At 39.7% G+C, this 18,177-nt stretch overlaps 1 protein-coding gene across 1 annotated transcript in view; it reads right to left on the bottom strand.

Moving 5' to 3' along the window:
- Positions 1 to 18,177, bottom strand: part of LOC136386927 (cAMP and cAMP-inhibited cGMP 3',5'-cyclic phosphodiesterase 10A-like) — a 113,654-nt gene that overhangs the window by 79,777 nt on the left and 15,700 nt on the right. Inside the window, 1 exon segment of the mRNA XM_066358041.1 lies at positions 13,075 to 13,201. Within this exon segment, the coding sequence (XP_066214138.1) occupies positions 13,075 to 13,201 (127 nt within the window).

The following is an 18,177-nucleotide window of genomic DNA, read 5'->3' as shown; positions in this document are numbered from 1 at the left end:
CACTTAAAATAACTGATATAGATTTAATCCATTCCAGCCCTGTGAAACATCCCCAAACCATCCTAAATTATGAAAAAAGACATGTTTTTTATTAAGAAACACACATGTAGATTTTACTAATGCATAAAAAATATGAAATAAAAAAGTGTTCTTTAGTACTGTACTGTATTCTTACCTTGGAGACAGATGAGTGCAGCTAACAGAGGTGAATGGTGGAGGAGGAAGGAGGGAGGAAGGGATCCAGGCACTGTAGACACGTAAACTAAAACTGCACCTTCTTAACACTAAATGTAAATTGAAACTGCATTTTCTTTACTTTAAACAAAACTAAAACTGCACTTTCTTCACTTAAAATGAAACCACAAAAACATAATTGTAAAAAATGCACTTTCTTAACTTTAAACTTAACCTATGATTAACATTATGTATTTTTTATTTAATCATCACCTGTTTTTGCCTTTTTGGCTGCACTTTTGGCACTTTGACTTGTAGGAATTTTGAATAAAAATCTATCCAAAGAAGTTTGCTTTTGCCTGCCTTTTAAAATGTTACAAAAATGTGACAAGCAAGTGTCATTAAAAAGTGCTGAAGCACAACCAGTTGAAACTTTTTCTGGGTGTTTCTTTTCAATGAAACTTGAAAGCTTCTCCCACATTGCCAGCATGTCTTTAATTTCACTTGTAGAAATCATTTCCTCAGACTCTACCTCCTCCTCACTACTAATCTCCTGCAGAAGCTCCATATGTTGCATCATCTGTAGCTCCTTCAACTTCTCAGTTGAGAGTTCCTCCTCATGTTCCTCAACGAGCTTGTTTACATCACCCTCATCTACCTCAGACTCATCGACTTTCTGAGGGACACAATCTCCTCCAACACTTCTACCTCCGTCTTGGTCTCTGGTTTGAATCCTTTGAAGTCCTTGTCTGTAACATCAGGCCATAACTTTTTTCATGCCGAGTTCAAGGTTCTTCTTGTAAGCTCTTGCCATGCCAAGTCAATAATGTGTAAACCTATCATGATGTTGTAGTGATCTTTCCAAAACTCTCAAAGGGTTAGAATTGTATTCTCAGTCACCTCAAAGCAGTGGCAGAACAAGTGCTTTGTGTAAAGCTTTTCAAAGTTGGAAATAACCTGCTGACCCATAGGTTGCAAGATTAAAGTGATGTTGGGTGGCAGGTAGAGGATTTTCACAAATTTGAACTTATCGAGAATGTCATCTTCAAGACCAGGTGGGTGGGTTGGAGCATTTTCAAGGATTAGTAATGCTTTCATTGGGAGTTTATTTTCTTGAAGATATTTCTTCACTGCAGGACCAAAGATGAAATTTAATCATTCAATAAAAACTGCTGCATAACCCATACCCTAGCATTACCACGCCACATAACCTGCAGTTTTTCTTTAAGAATCTGGTGAGTCTTAAAGGCTCGAGGATTTTCGGAATGATACACTAGCAATGGCTTTACTTTACAGTCACCACTAGCATTTGCACACAATGCAAGGGTCAAATGGTCCTTCATGGGTTTATGGCCTGGCAGCTTCTTCTCCTCTGCAATGATGAAAGTCCTCCAGGGCATTTTTTCAAAAACAATCCTGTTTCGTCACAGTTGAACACTTGTTGGGAGATGTAGCCTTCCTTTGTGATAAGCACAGCAAAACGTGAGATGTACTCCTCAGCTGCCATAATGTCAGCCTTGAAGCTTCACCATGTTTCACCACCGAGTGGATGCCAGATCTCTTCTTGAAAATTTCAAACCAGCCATGACTTGCCTTAAATGTGTCTTCTGCTGCCTCTTTTGAGGTTGGTGGTTCTTTCTTCTTCAAGTCGCCATAAATAATACATGCCTTTTTGCATATTACAGTCTCCGTCACTGTATCTCCTGCCAGCTCTTTCTCTTTCACCCACACCAGCAGAAGCTTTCCCATTTCTTCAAGGATATTTGTCCTTAATTGGGACAGAATTGTAGTTCCTTTCACTGGATTTGCACTTTTGTTTAAGGATAGTACAAATTGTTGCTGTATTGTGGTCATACAGCCTTGCCAGTTCAATTACTCATACACCATGCTCATGTTTTTCTATTATTTCTTGCTTTACTTCTATTGACATCATTCTCTTCTTCTTCTCACCCCTGAAGTTTTTTCCTGTTGCTTAGCTGATAACATTAATAGAGTGTTTACCATACATAATGAAATCTTGCTCGTGCTTCAAGACGTAGCCAAGAGGTTGCTTACTTTGTAAACTCCTGACTTCTGCTGGAAAGGAGGTCTCCTGACCTCCCAAAAGAAATGAGAGAGAATTAATTGTTCTTCTTTCAGGCTTCTCTAGTACTCTTTTTTTTTTAAATAAATTTTTATTAATGGTAATGGGATGACATTAATAAAACAGGGTACATATATTCAAAGAAAACATGTCTAGGTTATTTTGTCATTAAATTATGTTGCATACCCCTCGCCCAGAGTCAGATTGTCCTCCGCCACACTCTATCTAGTTCTCTGTGCCCCTCCCCCTCCCCCTAACTCTCTCCCTCCCTCCCTCCTACATCCTCCCTCTCCCCACCCCTGGTAACCACCACTCTCTTCTCCATGTCTCTTAGTCTCGTTTTTATGTTCCACCAATGTATGGAATCATGTAGTTCTTGTTTTTTTCTGATTTACTTATTTCACTCCGTATAATGTTATCAAGATCCACCATTTTGCTGTAAATGATCTGATGTCATCATTTCTTATGGCTGAGTAGTATTCCATAGTGTATATGTGCCACATCTTCTTTATCCAGTCTTCTATTGAAGGGCTTTTTGGTTGTTTCCATGTCTTGGCCACTGTGAACAGTGCTGCAATGAACATGGGGCTACATGTGTCTTTACGTATCAATGATTCTGAGGTTTTGGGGTATATACCCAGTAGAGGGATTGCTGGGTCATAAGGTAGTTCTATTTGCAGTTTTTGAGGAACCACCATACTTTCCTCCATAATGGTTGTACTACTTTACATTCCCACCAACAGTGTATGAGGGTTCCTTTTTCTCCACAGCCTCTCCAACATTTGCTATTACCCATCTTGTTGATAATAGCTAATCTAACAGGGGTGAGGTGGTATCTCATTGTAGTTTTGATTTGCATTTCTCTAATAACTAATGAAGCTGAGCATCTTTTCATATATCTGTTGGCCATTTGTATTTCTTCCTGGGAGAAGTGTCTGTTCATGTCCTCTTCCCATTTTTTTATTGGATTGTTTGTTTGTTTGTTGTTGACTTTCATGAGTTCTTTGTAAATTTTGGATATTAGGCCCTTATCTGAGCTATTGTTTGAAAATATCAGTTCCCATTTAGTTGGCTGTCTGTTTATTTTGATATCAGTTTCTCTTGCTGAGCAAAAACTTTTTATTCCGATGTAGTCCCATTCATTTATCTTTGCCTTCACTTCTCTTGCCATTGGAGTCAAGTTCATAAAATGTTCTTTAAAACCCAGGTCCATGAGTTTAGTACCTATGTCTTCTTCTATGTACTTTATTGTTTCAGATCTTATATTTAGGTCTTTGATCCATTTTGAATTAATTTTAGTACATGGGGACAGGCTGTAGTGGAGTTTCATTCTTTTGCATGTGGCTTTCCAGTTTTCCCAACACCATTTGTTGAAGAGGCTTTCTTTTCTCCATTTTGTGTTGTTGGCCCCCTTATCAAAGATTATTTGACCATATATATGTGGTTTTATTTCTGGGCTTTCTATTCTGTTCCATTGGTCTGAGTGTCTATTTTTCTGCCAATACCATACAGTTTTGATTATTGTGGCCCTATAATATAGTTTAAAGTCAGGTATTGTAATGCCCCCAGCTTCATTCTTTTTCCTTAGGATTGCTTTAGCTATTCGGGGTTTTCTATAGTTCCATATAAATCTTATGATTTTTTGTTCCATTTCTTTAAAAAATGTCATAAGAATTTTGATGGGAATTGCATTAAATTTACATATTACTTTGGGTAATATGGCCATTTTAATTATATTTATTCTTCCTATCCAAGAACAAGGAATATTTTTCCATCTCATTGTGTCTTTTTCTATTTCTCTTAGCAATGCCTTGTAGTTTTTGTTATATAGGTCCTTTACATTCTTTGTTATGTTTATTCCTAGGTATTTTATTTTTTTTGTTGCAATCTTGAAGGGGATTATTTTTTTGAGTTTGTTTTCTAATATTTCATTTTTGGCATATATAAAGGCTATGGACTTTTGTATGTTGATTTTGTATCCTGCGACCTTTCTGTATTGGTTTATTGTTTCGAGTAATCTTTTTGTGGAGTCCTTTGGATTTTCAATGTATAGGATCATATCATCAGCAAAAAGTGATACCTTTACTTCTTCTTTTCCGATATGGATGCATTTTATTTCTTTGTCTTGTCTGATTGCTCTGGCCAGAACTTCTAGCACCACGTTAAATAAGAGTGGAGAGAGTGGACAACCCTGTCTTGTTCCTGATTTAAAGTGGAAAGTCCTAAGTTTTACGCCATTTAATATGATGTTGGCTGATGGTTTATCATATATAGCCTTTATCATATTGAGATATTTTCCTTCTATACCCATTTTGTTGAGAGTCTTAAACATAAAATTGTGTTGTATTTTATTGAAAGCCTTTTCTGCGTCTATTGATAAGATCATGTGGTTTTTGTTCTTTGTTTTGTTGATATGGTGTATTACGTTAACCGTTTTACGTATGTTGAACCATCCTTGAGATTCTGGGATGAATCCCACTTGATCATGATGTATTATTTTTTTAATATGTTGTTGTATTTGATTTGCTAGTATTTTGTTTAGTATTTTAGCTTCTGTGTTCATTAGAGATATTGGTCTGTAATTTTCTTTTTTTGTGCCATCCTTGCCTGGTTTTGGTATGAGGGTTATGTTGGCCTCATAAAATGTGTTTGGAAGTATTGCTTCTTCTTTAATTTTTTGGAAGACTTTCAGTAGAACAGGAAACAAGTCTTCTTTGAATGTTTGATAGAATTCACTAGTATAACCGTCTGGGCCTGGACTTTTATTTTTGGGGAGGTTTTTAATAGTTTTTTCTATTTCCTCCCTGCTGATTGGTCTGTTTAGGTTTTCTGCTTCTTCATGACTCAGTTTAGGAAGGTTGTATTGTACTAGGAATTTATCCATTTCCTCTAGATTGTTGTATTTGGTGGCATATAGTTTTTCATAGTATTCTACAATAATTCTTTGTATATCTATGATGTCTATGGTGATTTCTCCTCTTTCATTTTGGATTTTATTTAATTGAGTCCTGTGTCTTTTTTCCTTGGTGAGTCTTGCCAAGGGTTTGTCAATTTTTTTGATCTTTTCAAAGAACCAGCTCCTTGTTTTATTGTTTTTTTGTATAGTTTTTCTGTTCTCTATTTCGTTTATTTCTGCTCTGATTTTTATTATCTCCTTTCTTCGGATGGTTTTGGGTTGTCTTTGTTCTTCTTTTTCTAGCTCCTTAAGGAGTGAAGTTAAGTGGTTTACTTCAGCTCTCTCTTGTTTGTTCATATAGGCCTGAAGTGATACTTTCCTCTTATTACTGCTTTTGCTGCATCCCAGAGATTCTTATATGTCGTATTGTCATTTTCATTTGTCTGTATATATATTTTGATCTCTGCGCTTATTTCTTCTTTGACCCATTCATTTTTTAGAAGTATGTTCTTTAGTTTCCATAATTTTGTGGGTTTTCCCCCCTCTTTTTTACAGTTGAATTCTAGTTTCAAGGCTTTATGATCAGAGAATATGCTTGGTACAATTTCAATTTTTCTAAATTTGCTGATATTGTCTTTGTGGCCCAACATATGGTCAATTCTTGAGAATGTTCCATGTACACTAGAGAAAAATGTATACTCTGTCGCTTTGGGATGAAGTGTCCTGTAGATGTCTATCATATCCAGGTGTTGTAGTATTTTTTTTAAGGCCAATATATCTTTATTGATTCTCTGTTTGATGACCGATCTAGAGCCGTCAGCAGTGTATTGAGGTCTCCAAGTATGATTGTATTTTTGTCAGTTTTTGTTTTAAGGTCAATAAGTAGCTGTCTTATATATTTTGGTGCTCCTTGGTTTGGTGCATATATATTAAGGATTGTTATGTCTTCTTGATTCAGTGTCGCCTTAATCATTATGAAATGACCATTTTTGTCTCTGAGTACTTTTTCTGTCTTGTAGTCAGCATTATCAGATATAAGTATTGCTATACCTGTTTTTTTTGGGTGTTGTTTGCTTGGAGTATTGTTTTCCAGCCTTTCACTTTGAATTTGTTTTTATCCTTGTTGCTTAGATGAGTTTCTTGTAGGCAGCATACAGTTGGATTTTCTTTTTTAATCCATTCTGCTACTCTGTGTCTTTTTATTGGTAAGTTTAATCCATTTACATTTAGTATAATTATTGACACTTGTGGGTTCCCTATTGCCATTTTATAAATTGCTTTCTGTTAGTTTTGTATCTTGTTTGATTCTTCTCTTTTGTTTTTCTATTGTTTGTTTTTGTTTTTTTTGTATTCCATACTTCTTTCTTCTGTTGCTTCCTTTTTTAAGTCAAGTGTTTTTGTGGTGGTTTTTTCAAGGGTGGTTACCATTAAGTAATGAAAAGGGTACCTACCATATTCATTGTAGTACCCTTTCTTATGAGTATTTCTGCGCTTCATCGTCCTTTGCTACTGTTAATCTTCATCCTTTCTCCCCCCCTTTTTTTTTCTTTTGTTGTCACAGTTTAAGTTTGGTTTTATTGTTTTCTTGGTGGAGCTGTTACTTGTGGTTTTGTTTTCTTTTGTTCTTTGAATCTGGTTGGAAAACCCCCTTTAGTATTTCCTGGAGTGGGGGCTTTCTGATGATAAATTCTCTCATCTTTTCTGTATCTGTGAATATTTTTATATCTCCTTCGTACTTGAAGGATAGCTTTGATGGGTATAGTATTCTTGGCTGAAAGTTTCTCTCTTTCAGGGCTTTGAATATTGGGGTCCACTCTCTTCTAGCTTGTAGAGTTTCTGCTAAGAAGTCTGATGATAATCTAATAGGTCTTCCTTTATATGTTGTATTCTTCTTTTCCCTGGCTGCCTTGAGAATTTTTTCTTTGTCATTGGTTTGTGTCATCTTCATTATGATGTGCCTTGGATTGGGTTTGTTGGGGTTAAGAAAACTCGTTGTTCTGTTTGCTTCTTGAATTTGAGGCTTTAGTTCTTTCCACAGGCTTGGGAAGTTCTCATCTATTATTTGTTTGAGTATGTTCTCCATTCCATTTTCTTTCTCTTCTCCCTCTGATATACCTATTATTCTTATGTTATTCTTTCTGATGGAGTCAGATAATTCTTGTAGGGCTTTCTCGTTTTTTATTATTTTTGAGTCTCTTTCTTCTTCTCTCTGTTGTGCCTCAAGTTGCTTGTCTTCTATTTCACTAATCCTATCTTCTATCTGGGCTGTTCTATTAGCTAAGCTTGTTATCTCGTTTTTCAGTTCGTGAATTGAGTTTTTCATTTCTGTTTGATTTGTTTTTATAGTTTCAATTTCCTTGGTAATATATTCTTTGTGATCGTTGAGTTGTTTTCTGATTTCCCTAAATTGCCTTTCTGTGTTTTCTTGTATATCTCTGAGTATTTTTAAGATTTCTATTTTAAATTCTCTGTCATTTGGCTCCAAGGCTTCCAGTATGCTAAATCTTTTCTCCATAGATTTTTCCACATCTATTTGTGTTACCTCTCTATCTTTTGTATCCATAATATTCGATTTACTTTTTCTTATTGGCATCTGAAGATGGTCTTGTTGATATTGTTAATTAGAATTAATAAAGAATAAAAAGGGGGAAAAAAAGAAAGAAAAAAAAGAAAAACACTCCACACACAAAAAAAGTAATGATTTATTATTTCCCCTCTTTTTCTTTCTTCTCCTCCCCTCCTCTCACCTCTTTAGGTAAATATCGTGATGATCTGTGAATTATATTATGCTAAATGGAACAAAAACTGCCTATAATGGAGGGCCTGATTTGGGGTGAAGAGTTCCAGGGGCAAAAAAGGGAGTAGGGACCTACTAAATGCAAAAAATAAAAAAATAAAAAAAAAAAGGAGGATATCTTAGACAAGTATAAAATGATTTGCTTGTAAGTGATGGTCGACTAAGAGATATAATGAGAGGGATAAGAGGGAAACAGAAAAAAGCAGAGAAAAAATAATATTTAAAGAAGAAAAAAATAAAAATAATAAGTAAAAATCTGTTGTATTAAGTGGAGTGAAGACTAAATACAATGGAGACTTTGGGTTGGGAGGAATACTAGTGAGTTAAAAAGCAATGCAAGAAGTACCCAATATGCCACAAAAACAAACAAATAAAGGAAAACCAAGAACAAAAGCAGAAAAGAAAAGAAAAAAAAAGAACAAACAACAAAAACAAAAAAACTTGAGTCCCAAATTAAATAATTTGTTCGTGATTGAGGATTAAATGAGAGGAAAAGTAAAAGGAGAAAAGAAGGAATGAATAGAAAGGAAAAAATAAGAAAAAGAGAGAAACAAAGGAAGAAAAAAAGGAAAGGGAAAAAAAACAAAAAGAAAACAAAAGGGGAGAGAGTGAGAGTTAAGGGTTTTGGAGTGTAACCCTAAGGGAGAGTAAGGATGAAGAAAAGAAATAAAATGTAACACTCATGGGTAGTGTAGTTCAATAAAAGGGTAGCATAAGATGGGCTGAGAATAAAAGGACCGAGGTGGAGGAATTACAATAAAGGCAATAAGAATGAAGAGAGAAACAACAACAACAAAGAATTAGTGGAACAAGTTATAAAGTCTGTGGATTTTCCTTGATTTTGAGAGGTTAACTTCTTCCTTTTTCTTTTCTCTCCCTCTTCCTGGTTGGTGACTCTGTACCCCAGGTTCTGCCCCTGTGTCACGCTTAGGTAGGGATTTGCAGTTGATGGGATTCTATGGCAATGTCATATAATTGGCTTTAGTCTCGCTGGTAGTCAAGGCTTGTTGGCGTTTGTAGAGTTCAACAATGAGAGAGAGTTTGCTTTCCTGGAGTCTCTCCCCTTGTCTCCCCTTCCTGAATTAGCAGCCTGGTGATCCAGCTATGAGGCTGCCACTGCTTCTGTCTGGGGAGTAAGAGGCTCAAAGAGCTGGGAAATCCCCACTCTATCCTCACTCAGCGCAAGGTTCTGGGTAAGGCTCTGGCAGTCAGAGCCTCCAGCATAATCAGGTGGGGCTGGGAGTCAATTGTTGTCAAGGTGACTGTTCAGCGCCTACCATTCAGTTGGACCACTCAACCCAGGCTTTCCACACTTTGTAGCCTGTTTTGGCTGGAAAGAAGATGCACTATTCGCTGATCTTAATATTTACCAAGTCCCTCTTGTTAGGTATATCCCTGAATATGGAGGCTCTGTCAATCAGAAGTTGCCCCCGCCCTTTTAGCGAAAGGCACTGAAAAATATTATGCCTCTTGTCTTGGATCGCTGAACTGGGAGAGATCTTATCAATTAGAGCCCCGTGGGTGCATAGATTTCATGGGTTAAGCTAATTTCAGTGATCCGCAGCTGTGCTCCAGAGAGTATTTCAGGCTGCCTGCGCGCCCCTCCCCCAACGCTTGATTGTTAGCTCGAATGGCTGGGTGAGGTGCCCTGTCCACGGAGAGAATCTCCTGACTAGGAAAGACAGGTTTGGCGCCCCTCCCGGACTGCGGCGCGGGGTGCGCGCGCGCGGCTTCTCAGAGCACGCCAGTGGTGGCCGGCACTCCCCGGGACGCGGCTTGGGGTGCAGGCGCACGGCTTCTCAGAGCACGCCGGTGGTTGCCGGCACTCCCTGGGACGTGGCTCGGGGCGCGGGCGCGCGGCTTCTCAGAGCACGCCGGTGGTTGCTGGCAGTCCCTGGGATGTGGATCGGGGCACGCGCGCGCGGCTTCTCAGAGCACAGAGCATGCCGGTGGTTGCCGGCACTCCCCAGGACGTGGCTCGGAGCACGGGCGCGCAGCTTCTCAGAGCACGCCGGTGGTTGCCGGCACTCCCCGGGACGCTGCGCGGGCAGCTGCACGTGTGGGTTGACTCACCCCAGGCGTATTCCCTCCTCGGCAACAGTCCTTTCGCTTTCAGTGTGTGTGTGGAACTCCGGGATGCTCCGAGGATAAATTTTTCTGTTTCTAGTTGATAAATTTGTTGAGATTTTGGGGAGATCTGTTGGACGCGCTGCTTACGGCGCCATTTCCATGACGTCACTCTCCTCACCACTGTCCTTTACATTTACTTTCTTCAGCCCCATGATAAAACACAAAAAATGTTAATAAAAAATGCAAAAATGATGCAAGAATGAGTGAGTACAGCACACGAGATTCAACTTGATTATGCGGGTAACACGTGAGAAAGAATGAGATGCTGGTGTTGTGTTGCTGATACTGGACCCATGCACCAATGCACCAAATAGTGGCAGCTTCCCAAATGACTCATATCTCAAAGTTTCGCTTGATATTTGAACAAAAATAGGAACCAAGTCGCTGCTTATATCTTAAAAAAATTCATATGTTGGCCCTGGCTGGATGGCTTAGCAGTAGAGCATCGGCCTGGCGTGTGGGGGACCCGGGTTCGATTCCCGGCCAGGGCACATAGGAGAAGCACCCATTTGCTTCTCCACCCCCCCTTCTTCCTTTCTGTCTCTCTGTTCCCCTCCCGCAGCCAAGGCTCCATTGGAGCAAAGATGGCCCGGGCGCTGGGGATGGCTCCTTGGCCTCTGCCCCAGGCACTAGAGTGCCTCTGGTTGCGGCAGAGCGACGCCCTGGAGAGGCAGAGCATCGCCCCTGGTGGGCAGAGCGTTCGCCCCTGGTGGGCGTGCCGGGTGGATCCCGGTTGGGCGCATGCGGGAATCTGTCTGACTGTCTCTCCCCGTTTCCAGCTTCAGAAAAATAAAAAAAAGAAAAAAATTCATATGTTGGTCTGCTGATATCTCAAGGTACCACTGTAGACACAGCAGTGTGGGGACTGTGGGAAGGAAATGGCTAATAAGCACAGGGAAAGATGTGTGATGTCAGTGTCACCAGGAAAATGCCCATTAGAACCACACAGAGAGATTGTTTCACACCCACTTTGATGGCAGCATCCAGTGGTCAGACAACACCAGTGCTGGTGAGGATGTGGAAAACTGGAACCCCTGTGCAGGGCTCGGGGGTGGAAAACACTTCAGCTGCTCCCCCAAAATTTAAACACAGAATTACCACATGTCACAGCAATTTCACTTCTGGGTTTAGACTGAAAACAGGTTCAAAAATACAGTACACAAATGTTCAAAACAGCACCATGCACACTGGTCAAATGTGGACACAACTCAAATGTCCACTGGTGACGATAGATACAATGTGGTGTGTGCATCATACAAGAGACCATGGCTCAGCTGTGGAAATGGAAAGAGGCACTGACACGTGAAACAACACAGGTAAACTCAGAGCATGCCCTGCTAAGTGAAAGGAGCCTCCTCTCACACAGCCCCTTTCACAGGCGCTGTGTAGAAGAGGGAAAGGGAGACTAGTGGTTGTTAGGAGCGGGAGCTGGGTGGGGATGGGGCACATGAAGGTAAAGGATAAAATGGAGCTTCTTTTTGAGGTAAGAGTCATGTTCCAAAATTGACTGGTTACACATACCTGTGAATTTGCTAAAAACCACTGAATTGAACACGTCAAAGTGATGAGTAGTAGGGTGTGTGAATTACATCTCAATAAAAATGTTTTTAAAAACATTCATAGTATAAGGTTTAGTCAATAAGTGTTTCTTGTACTCCTAACACCAGCTTTGTCAGTCTGTATCTTTATATTTTTATATTCTTCTTAGTACTTTTCACTTTTATATGAATTCTTTAAATTTTGTCATAACCAATTAAGTTATTTTTTACTGTGTAATGAAGTATTCTTTTTATTGTCCAAACAACTCCATCAATATACTAATTACATGAAGAAACATTTAAAAATCAGAAGCTCCATTGTTCCTCTCATGACCCCTGGTAACTTTTGTGTCCCATGAGACACTACCCATATCACACCCCACCATACTCTTTTGCCATGAAACCAAAGAGAAACAGGTCTGAGAACACCCTAAAATGTGGAGACAAGGTGACTCCTGATTGGACAGGGTTACTGGACTTAGAGAAAGGCCAGGGAAATAGCAAGGAGAAAAACGACTTATCAAAATATACAACAGATACATTAAAATTCAGTTCAATTACATAATACATAAACAAATGGGTGTCGACAGCACCAGTTGAGCCCAGTGGCCCGTGGAGCAGAGGGCATGTCACTTTGATGGCTGGAAGCCACTTCTCCAGTGGAGTCCCAACAAGGTCCCGGAGCAGCCACACAGGGAAAGGTGGGTGAGTCCTGCACTGTGTGGCTTCTGGCTTCCAGTTCCTATGAGCCTCCCAGGACTCGGGAGTCATGAAGACTGAAACCAAGTAGAGGAGCCACATTATCAGGGAGACTGGACGGTGTTGGGCAGATAAAATGTATTATGCTCACTTTGTTAAAGATTATGCTGCCCACGAGGAGGCCGTCACCCAGGTGATATTAATGTGTGTTGGGGTGGGCTAAAGGCAGGCAGAATCCTTGTAGCCTGGGGCTTGGTTTTGAGATTAAGCCTTTCCTACCCTTTTTGATGTGGGGCGGTACAATCCAATCATGCCTGAGAGAAGTGACTTTGTAGTAGAGACTTCCCTATTTTGTATATTGGATTAAAGGTTATGAATCTACACTATAAAATGGGGGCAGAACAGGAGCTTACGCTCTTGGTTCCTGAGATTATCATAGAGGAGAGAGCAGAGCAGAGAGCAGAAGGAGGCCACGTGGAGTAGGCCAGGAGAAGCAGCCAAGATGGTGGAGTGCTGAGTGAGATGCCAGTTTGTGTAGAGTTTGTATCTGAGATAAGGAAGGAGATGGGGAACTGAGGAGAATAAGGCTGGTGAGCTAGAAACCTTTGATTCTAGGAAACTCGGATAAGTCAGTAGCTTTGTGAGCACTGAATGTGAGTGGGTTTTGGAGCCCAGTGTGTCTTTTTACTTGCCCACTGGGTGCAAGCTAGAATTAAAGATGACAGCCCATCAGTTTGTGGCTCCATTGTTTTTTTACCGACTGTCTGAATCCAATGCGAACCTGCATGGGCCGGGCTGCTTTGATAGTGGCAGTCCTGGCCGTGTACACTGGCTTTACAGACGGGAATTCCCAATACACTCTATATGCAGACGTACTCTGAAGACTATTGTTGGGCAGATAAAATGTATTATGCTCACTTTGTTAAAGAGGCCATCGCCCAGGTGATATTAATGTGTGTTGGAGATCGTTGTAACCTGGGGCTTGGTTTTGGGATTAAGCCTTTCCCACCCTTTTTGCTGTAGGGCGGTACAATCCAATCATGCCTCAGAGAAGTGACTTTGTATTAGAGACTACCCTATTTTGTATATTGGATTAAAGGTTGTGAAGCTACACTATAAAATGGGGGCAGAACGGGACTTGGCTCTTGGTTCCTGAGATTAGCATGAGAGAGCAGAGAAAGTAGAGCCAGCAGCGGAAGGCGGCCACGTGGAGGAGGCCAGGAAAAGCAGCCAAGATGGTGGAGTGCTGAGTGAGATGCCAGTTTGTACAGAGTTTGTATCTGGGATAAGGAGGAAGATGGGGAACTAAGGAAAATAAGGCTGGTGAGCTAGAAACCTTTGATTCTAGGAAACTCGGATAAATCAGTAGCTTTGTGAGCACTGAGTGTAACTGGGTTTTGGAGCCCAGTGTGTATTTTTACTTGCCCGCCGGGTGCAAGCTAGGATTAAAGGCTATGGCCCACCAGTTTTTGGCTCCATGGTTTCTTTACCGACTGTCCGAATCCAATGCGAACCTGCAAGGGCCGGGCTGCTGTGATAGTGGCCCTGGCCCTGATTACTGGCTTTACAACTATCAAAAGAAACTGTTTCCAAAGCTTGCCACCAAGTAATGAAAACCTCTGAGATTTTTTTCAAAACATCATTGAAAGCCCTCAAAAATTAACACGAGTGACAACAAACCAAGGTGACACCTCCGGATCACTTTTCATTTGTTTAAAACAGCTTGTACATCTAATAAGGGTCCCAGCATGTACTAGATATAGATCTAAATTTAACTAAAAGGAGAGACCTGAAGATGGCAGCAGAGTAGGCAGACGTACAGACTTCCAGCTCACACCACAGACTGGATTATAAACTAATTTATGAACAATCAGCGTGAAAAACCAAATCTGGATTACAAGAACAGCACTCAAAAACCAAGGAGCACAGAAGAAGCCACAACAAATCTGGTAATGAGCACCTGAATCTCCCCTGCTTACAGAAATGGGGGGGGGGTGAGGCTGGGCTCTCACTCCAAGGAAAAGAGCATTAAATACTGCTCACAGCCACTTGCCTGGTGACCAGGGAACGAGGTATCTTGAAAGGGCTCGCTTGTCTTCCAAAAAGAAAGGAGAGAGAGAAAGAGATGGATGGTGAGGGGGAGAGGAATCTATGTGACAACCTGAAAAGCTGACTCATTCAGTGCTGGAGGCAGCCATAACTGGGGGAGGGGATGATCCTTTCACACAGCAAAATGCAAAAGAACTTCCAGGTCACAGAAACACAGACATCTCTCCAGCTCCAATCAGCACAAGAAGACACAGCTGAAAAAAAGAAGTGGGGAGGAGGGGCAGTAACTCAGGTCTCCATGGAGATCTGAGATACACCTCCCCCTACTGAAGCTGGGAAAAAACCCTGCACCCAGAGAGATTAACTGGCAGAAGAGGAATTCAGACCTCAGGTCACAACCACTGCATTCCTGGATACAGTTTTAAATAAGCCCCCTGCTGAGATTAGCAAACAAGACAATCACCTGTTAAGAAAACAAACAAACCAAGACTTCAAAGCAGCACAAATTCGAAAGTGGATTACAAACAATAGCTAATGCCAACCCAAAAAGAACTAGAAATAACACAATTGAAAACTGGAGGCAGACAACACCAAGCCTAGACTCAACCAGCTCTACAAACAAAACACCCAAATACACAGATACAATAAGAAGACACAGAAGTGCAATCCAAATTAAACCACAAGAGAAACATCCAGGAAATAAACTGAGTAATATTAAAAAAAAAAAAAAAAAACATACAGATGCAGAGTTCAAAATAATGTTTGTAAGGATGCTTAAGGATTTTAGAACAACAATGGATGGTCATTACAAACACCTAAATAAAGAAATAGCAAGTAAAAAAAAATATTGAAATATTAAAAAAGAATCAGTTGGAGATGACAAATACAATATCAGAAATGAAGATCTAAATGAAAGGAATTAAAAACAAGATGGATAGAGCTGAAGATCGAATCAGCAAGTTGGAGACAACTGGAATAAAGGCATGAAAGCAGAGAAGCAAAAAGAAAAGAGACTCAAAAAGTCTGAGGAAACTCTTAGAGAGCTCTGTGACAACATGAAGAAAAATAACATCTGCATTATAGAAGTTCCTAAAGAAGAAGAGAAAGAATAAGGGACAGAGACTTTGTTCAATCATATCATAGCTGAGAACTTCCCTAAATTAATGCAGGAGAAACTCTCACAAGTTCAAGAAGCACAGAGAATTCTATTAAAGTGAAACCCAAAGAAACCTACACCAAGACACATCAAATTAAAATACCAAAGCTAAGTGATAAAGAGAAAATATTAAAACCTGCAAGAGAAAAACGGCTATCACCTACAAAGAAGCCCCCATAAAGATGACATCACACTTCTCAACAGAAACACTTGAGGCCAGAAGGGAATGGCAAGAAATATTGAAAGTAATGCAGAACAAGAACCTACAACCAAGACTACTCTATCCAGCAAAGCTATCATTTAAAATTGAAGGAGAAATAAAAAGCTTTCCAGACAAAAAACAACTCAAGGATTTCATTACAACCAAACCAATGCTGCAGGAAATGTTAAGGGGCATGGTGTAAACAGATCAAAGTGGGAAAAGAATATAGCAAAAGAGGAATACAGCTTTAAAGAATAAAATGGCAATAAACTTCATATCAATAATAACCTTAAATGTAAATGGATTAAATGATCCAATCAAAAGACATAGGGCAGCTGCATCGATAAGAAAACAGGACCTGTACATATGCTGTCTACAAGAGACACATCTTAAAACAAAAGATGCACCTAAATTGAAAAGGTTCAAGGATGGAAAAACATATTTCATGAAAATGGAAATGAAAAAGAGCTGGGTTAGCAATACTTATATCAGACAAAATGGACTTTAAAACAAAAAATATAGTAAGAGAGAAAGAAGGCCACTACATAATGATAAAGGGAGCAATCCAACAGGAAGATATAACTATTATAAATATCTATGCACCTAATATAGGATCACCTAAATATATAAAGCAGACTTTTATGGATATAAAAAGTGAGATCAACAGCAATACTATAATAGTAGGGGATTTCAATACACCATAACATCACTAGATAGATCGTCAGAAAGAAAATTAACAAAGAAACAGCAGACTTAATGGACATATTAGATCAACTCGATTTAATAGATATCTTCAGAACCTTTCACCCTAAAGCAGCAGAATATACATTCTTTTCAAATGCTCATGGTACATTCTCTAGGATAGACCACATGTTAGGGCACAAAAGTGGTCTCAACAAATTTAAGAACATTGAAATCATATCAAGCACTTTCTCTGATCACAATGTCATGAAAGTAGAAATGAACCACAACAAAAAAGCTCAAAAATTCTCAAACACATGGAAACTAAATAGCAGGTTGTTAAATAATGAATAAATTAAGAATAGTATCAGAGAAGAAATAAAAAAATTCCTAGATATAAATGATAATGAGCATACAACAACTCAAAATTTATGGAACACAGCAAAAGCAGTACTGAGAGGGAAGTTCATAGCACTACAGGCACACTTTCAGAAGCTAGAAAAAGCTCAAATAAACAACTTAACCCTGCATATAAAAGAATTAGAAAAAGAACAGCAAGTAAAGCCCAGAGCTAGTAGAAGAAAGGAAATAACAAAGATCAAAGCAGAAATAAATGACATAGAGGTTAAAGAAACAATACAGAGGATCAATAAAACTAGGAGTTGGTTCTTTAAAAAGGTAAACAAGATTGATGAACCTTTAACTAGACTCACCAAAAAAAAGAAAGAGAGGACTCAAATAAATAAAATTAGAAATGAGAGTGGAGAAATAACAACTGACAAAACAGAAATACAAAATATTGTAAGAAAATATTATGAAGAACTGTATGCCAAAAAACTAGACAACCTAGATGAAATGGACAAATTTCTTGAAACATACAGTCTTCCAAACATCAATCTGGAAGAATCAGAAAACCTAAACAGACCGATTACAACAAATGAAATCGAAACAGTTATCAAAAAACTCCCAACAAAGAAAAGTCCAGGGCCTGATGGCTTCACAAGTTAATTCTACCAAATATTCAACAAGAACTAACTCTTATCCTTGTCAAGCTATTTCAAAAAATTCAAGAGGGAGATGATGTCAGAGTAATGGCAGGGTAGGAGGTGATACTGATAAATCTCCCCCAAAACTCAACAAGATCTTCAAACAGAAACAGAAAAAATCCTATCCTTGGAGCCTCCAGATGTTTCGCAATACACCCGAAGGTATGGTTGAGCAAAAAATTGGCTAAGTATATAATCAAACCCCGAAGGAAATAGGGAGTAAGAAATGCTCTACCTTCTTCACTAACCATAACAGGGTGGCTTTCACTGGGAACTGAGAATATAGAAACTAAGGCGGGCAAAGGGGGTGAATAGATCCAGGCTGCGGCACAAACAGCCGAACCAGGCTGTGGCACGGAGATCCAAGCCAAGGAAAAACTGTTCTTGTGGCATCCCAGGCAATACAAGTTAACACTTGCGCCAAACCCAGACAAAGAAAGACAAGTGGGGTAGCCATTTTCCCCGATCCCCCGGTCGGTGCACACAGATAGTGGGTGGGATATTCCTTCCAAAGCCCTGGAAGTGGGCATCTGTGTTCTCCCACAGAGAGGCAGAATCAGAGGCCTTTGTGTGGGCTGAAGGCGGAATCTTCAGACTACCCCAGCACCTGGGAAAGCTGCGCATTGGGAGGGAGCCAGAACTAATTCCAATGCTGGAACTTTTTTGTGCGGGTGGGAGTTTCACTCAGAGGGTGAGGTAGATGGCCTGATATCCTGGTCTGCGCAC

Source organism: Saccopteryx leptura, unplaced genomic scaffold, assembly GCF_036850995.1.
Source record: "Saccopteryx leptura isolate mSacLep1 unplaced genomic scaffold, mSacLep1_pri_phased_curated manual_scaffold_21, whole genome shotgun sequence".
NCBI classification, from domain to species: domain Eukaryota; kingdom Metazoa; phylum Chordata; class Mammalia; order Chiroptera; family Emballonuridae; genus Saccopteryx; species Saccopteryx leptura.
Note: the sequence above shows the minus strand (reverse complement) of the source record. Positions and strands in the feature narration are given on the sequence as shown.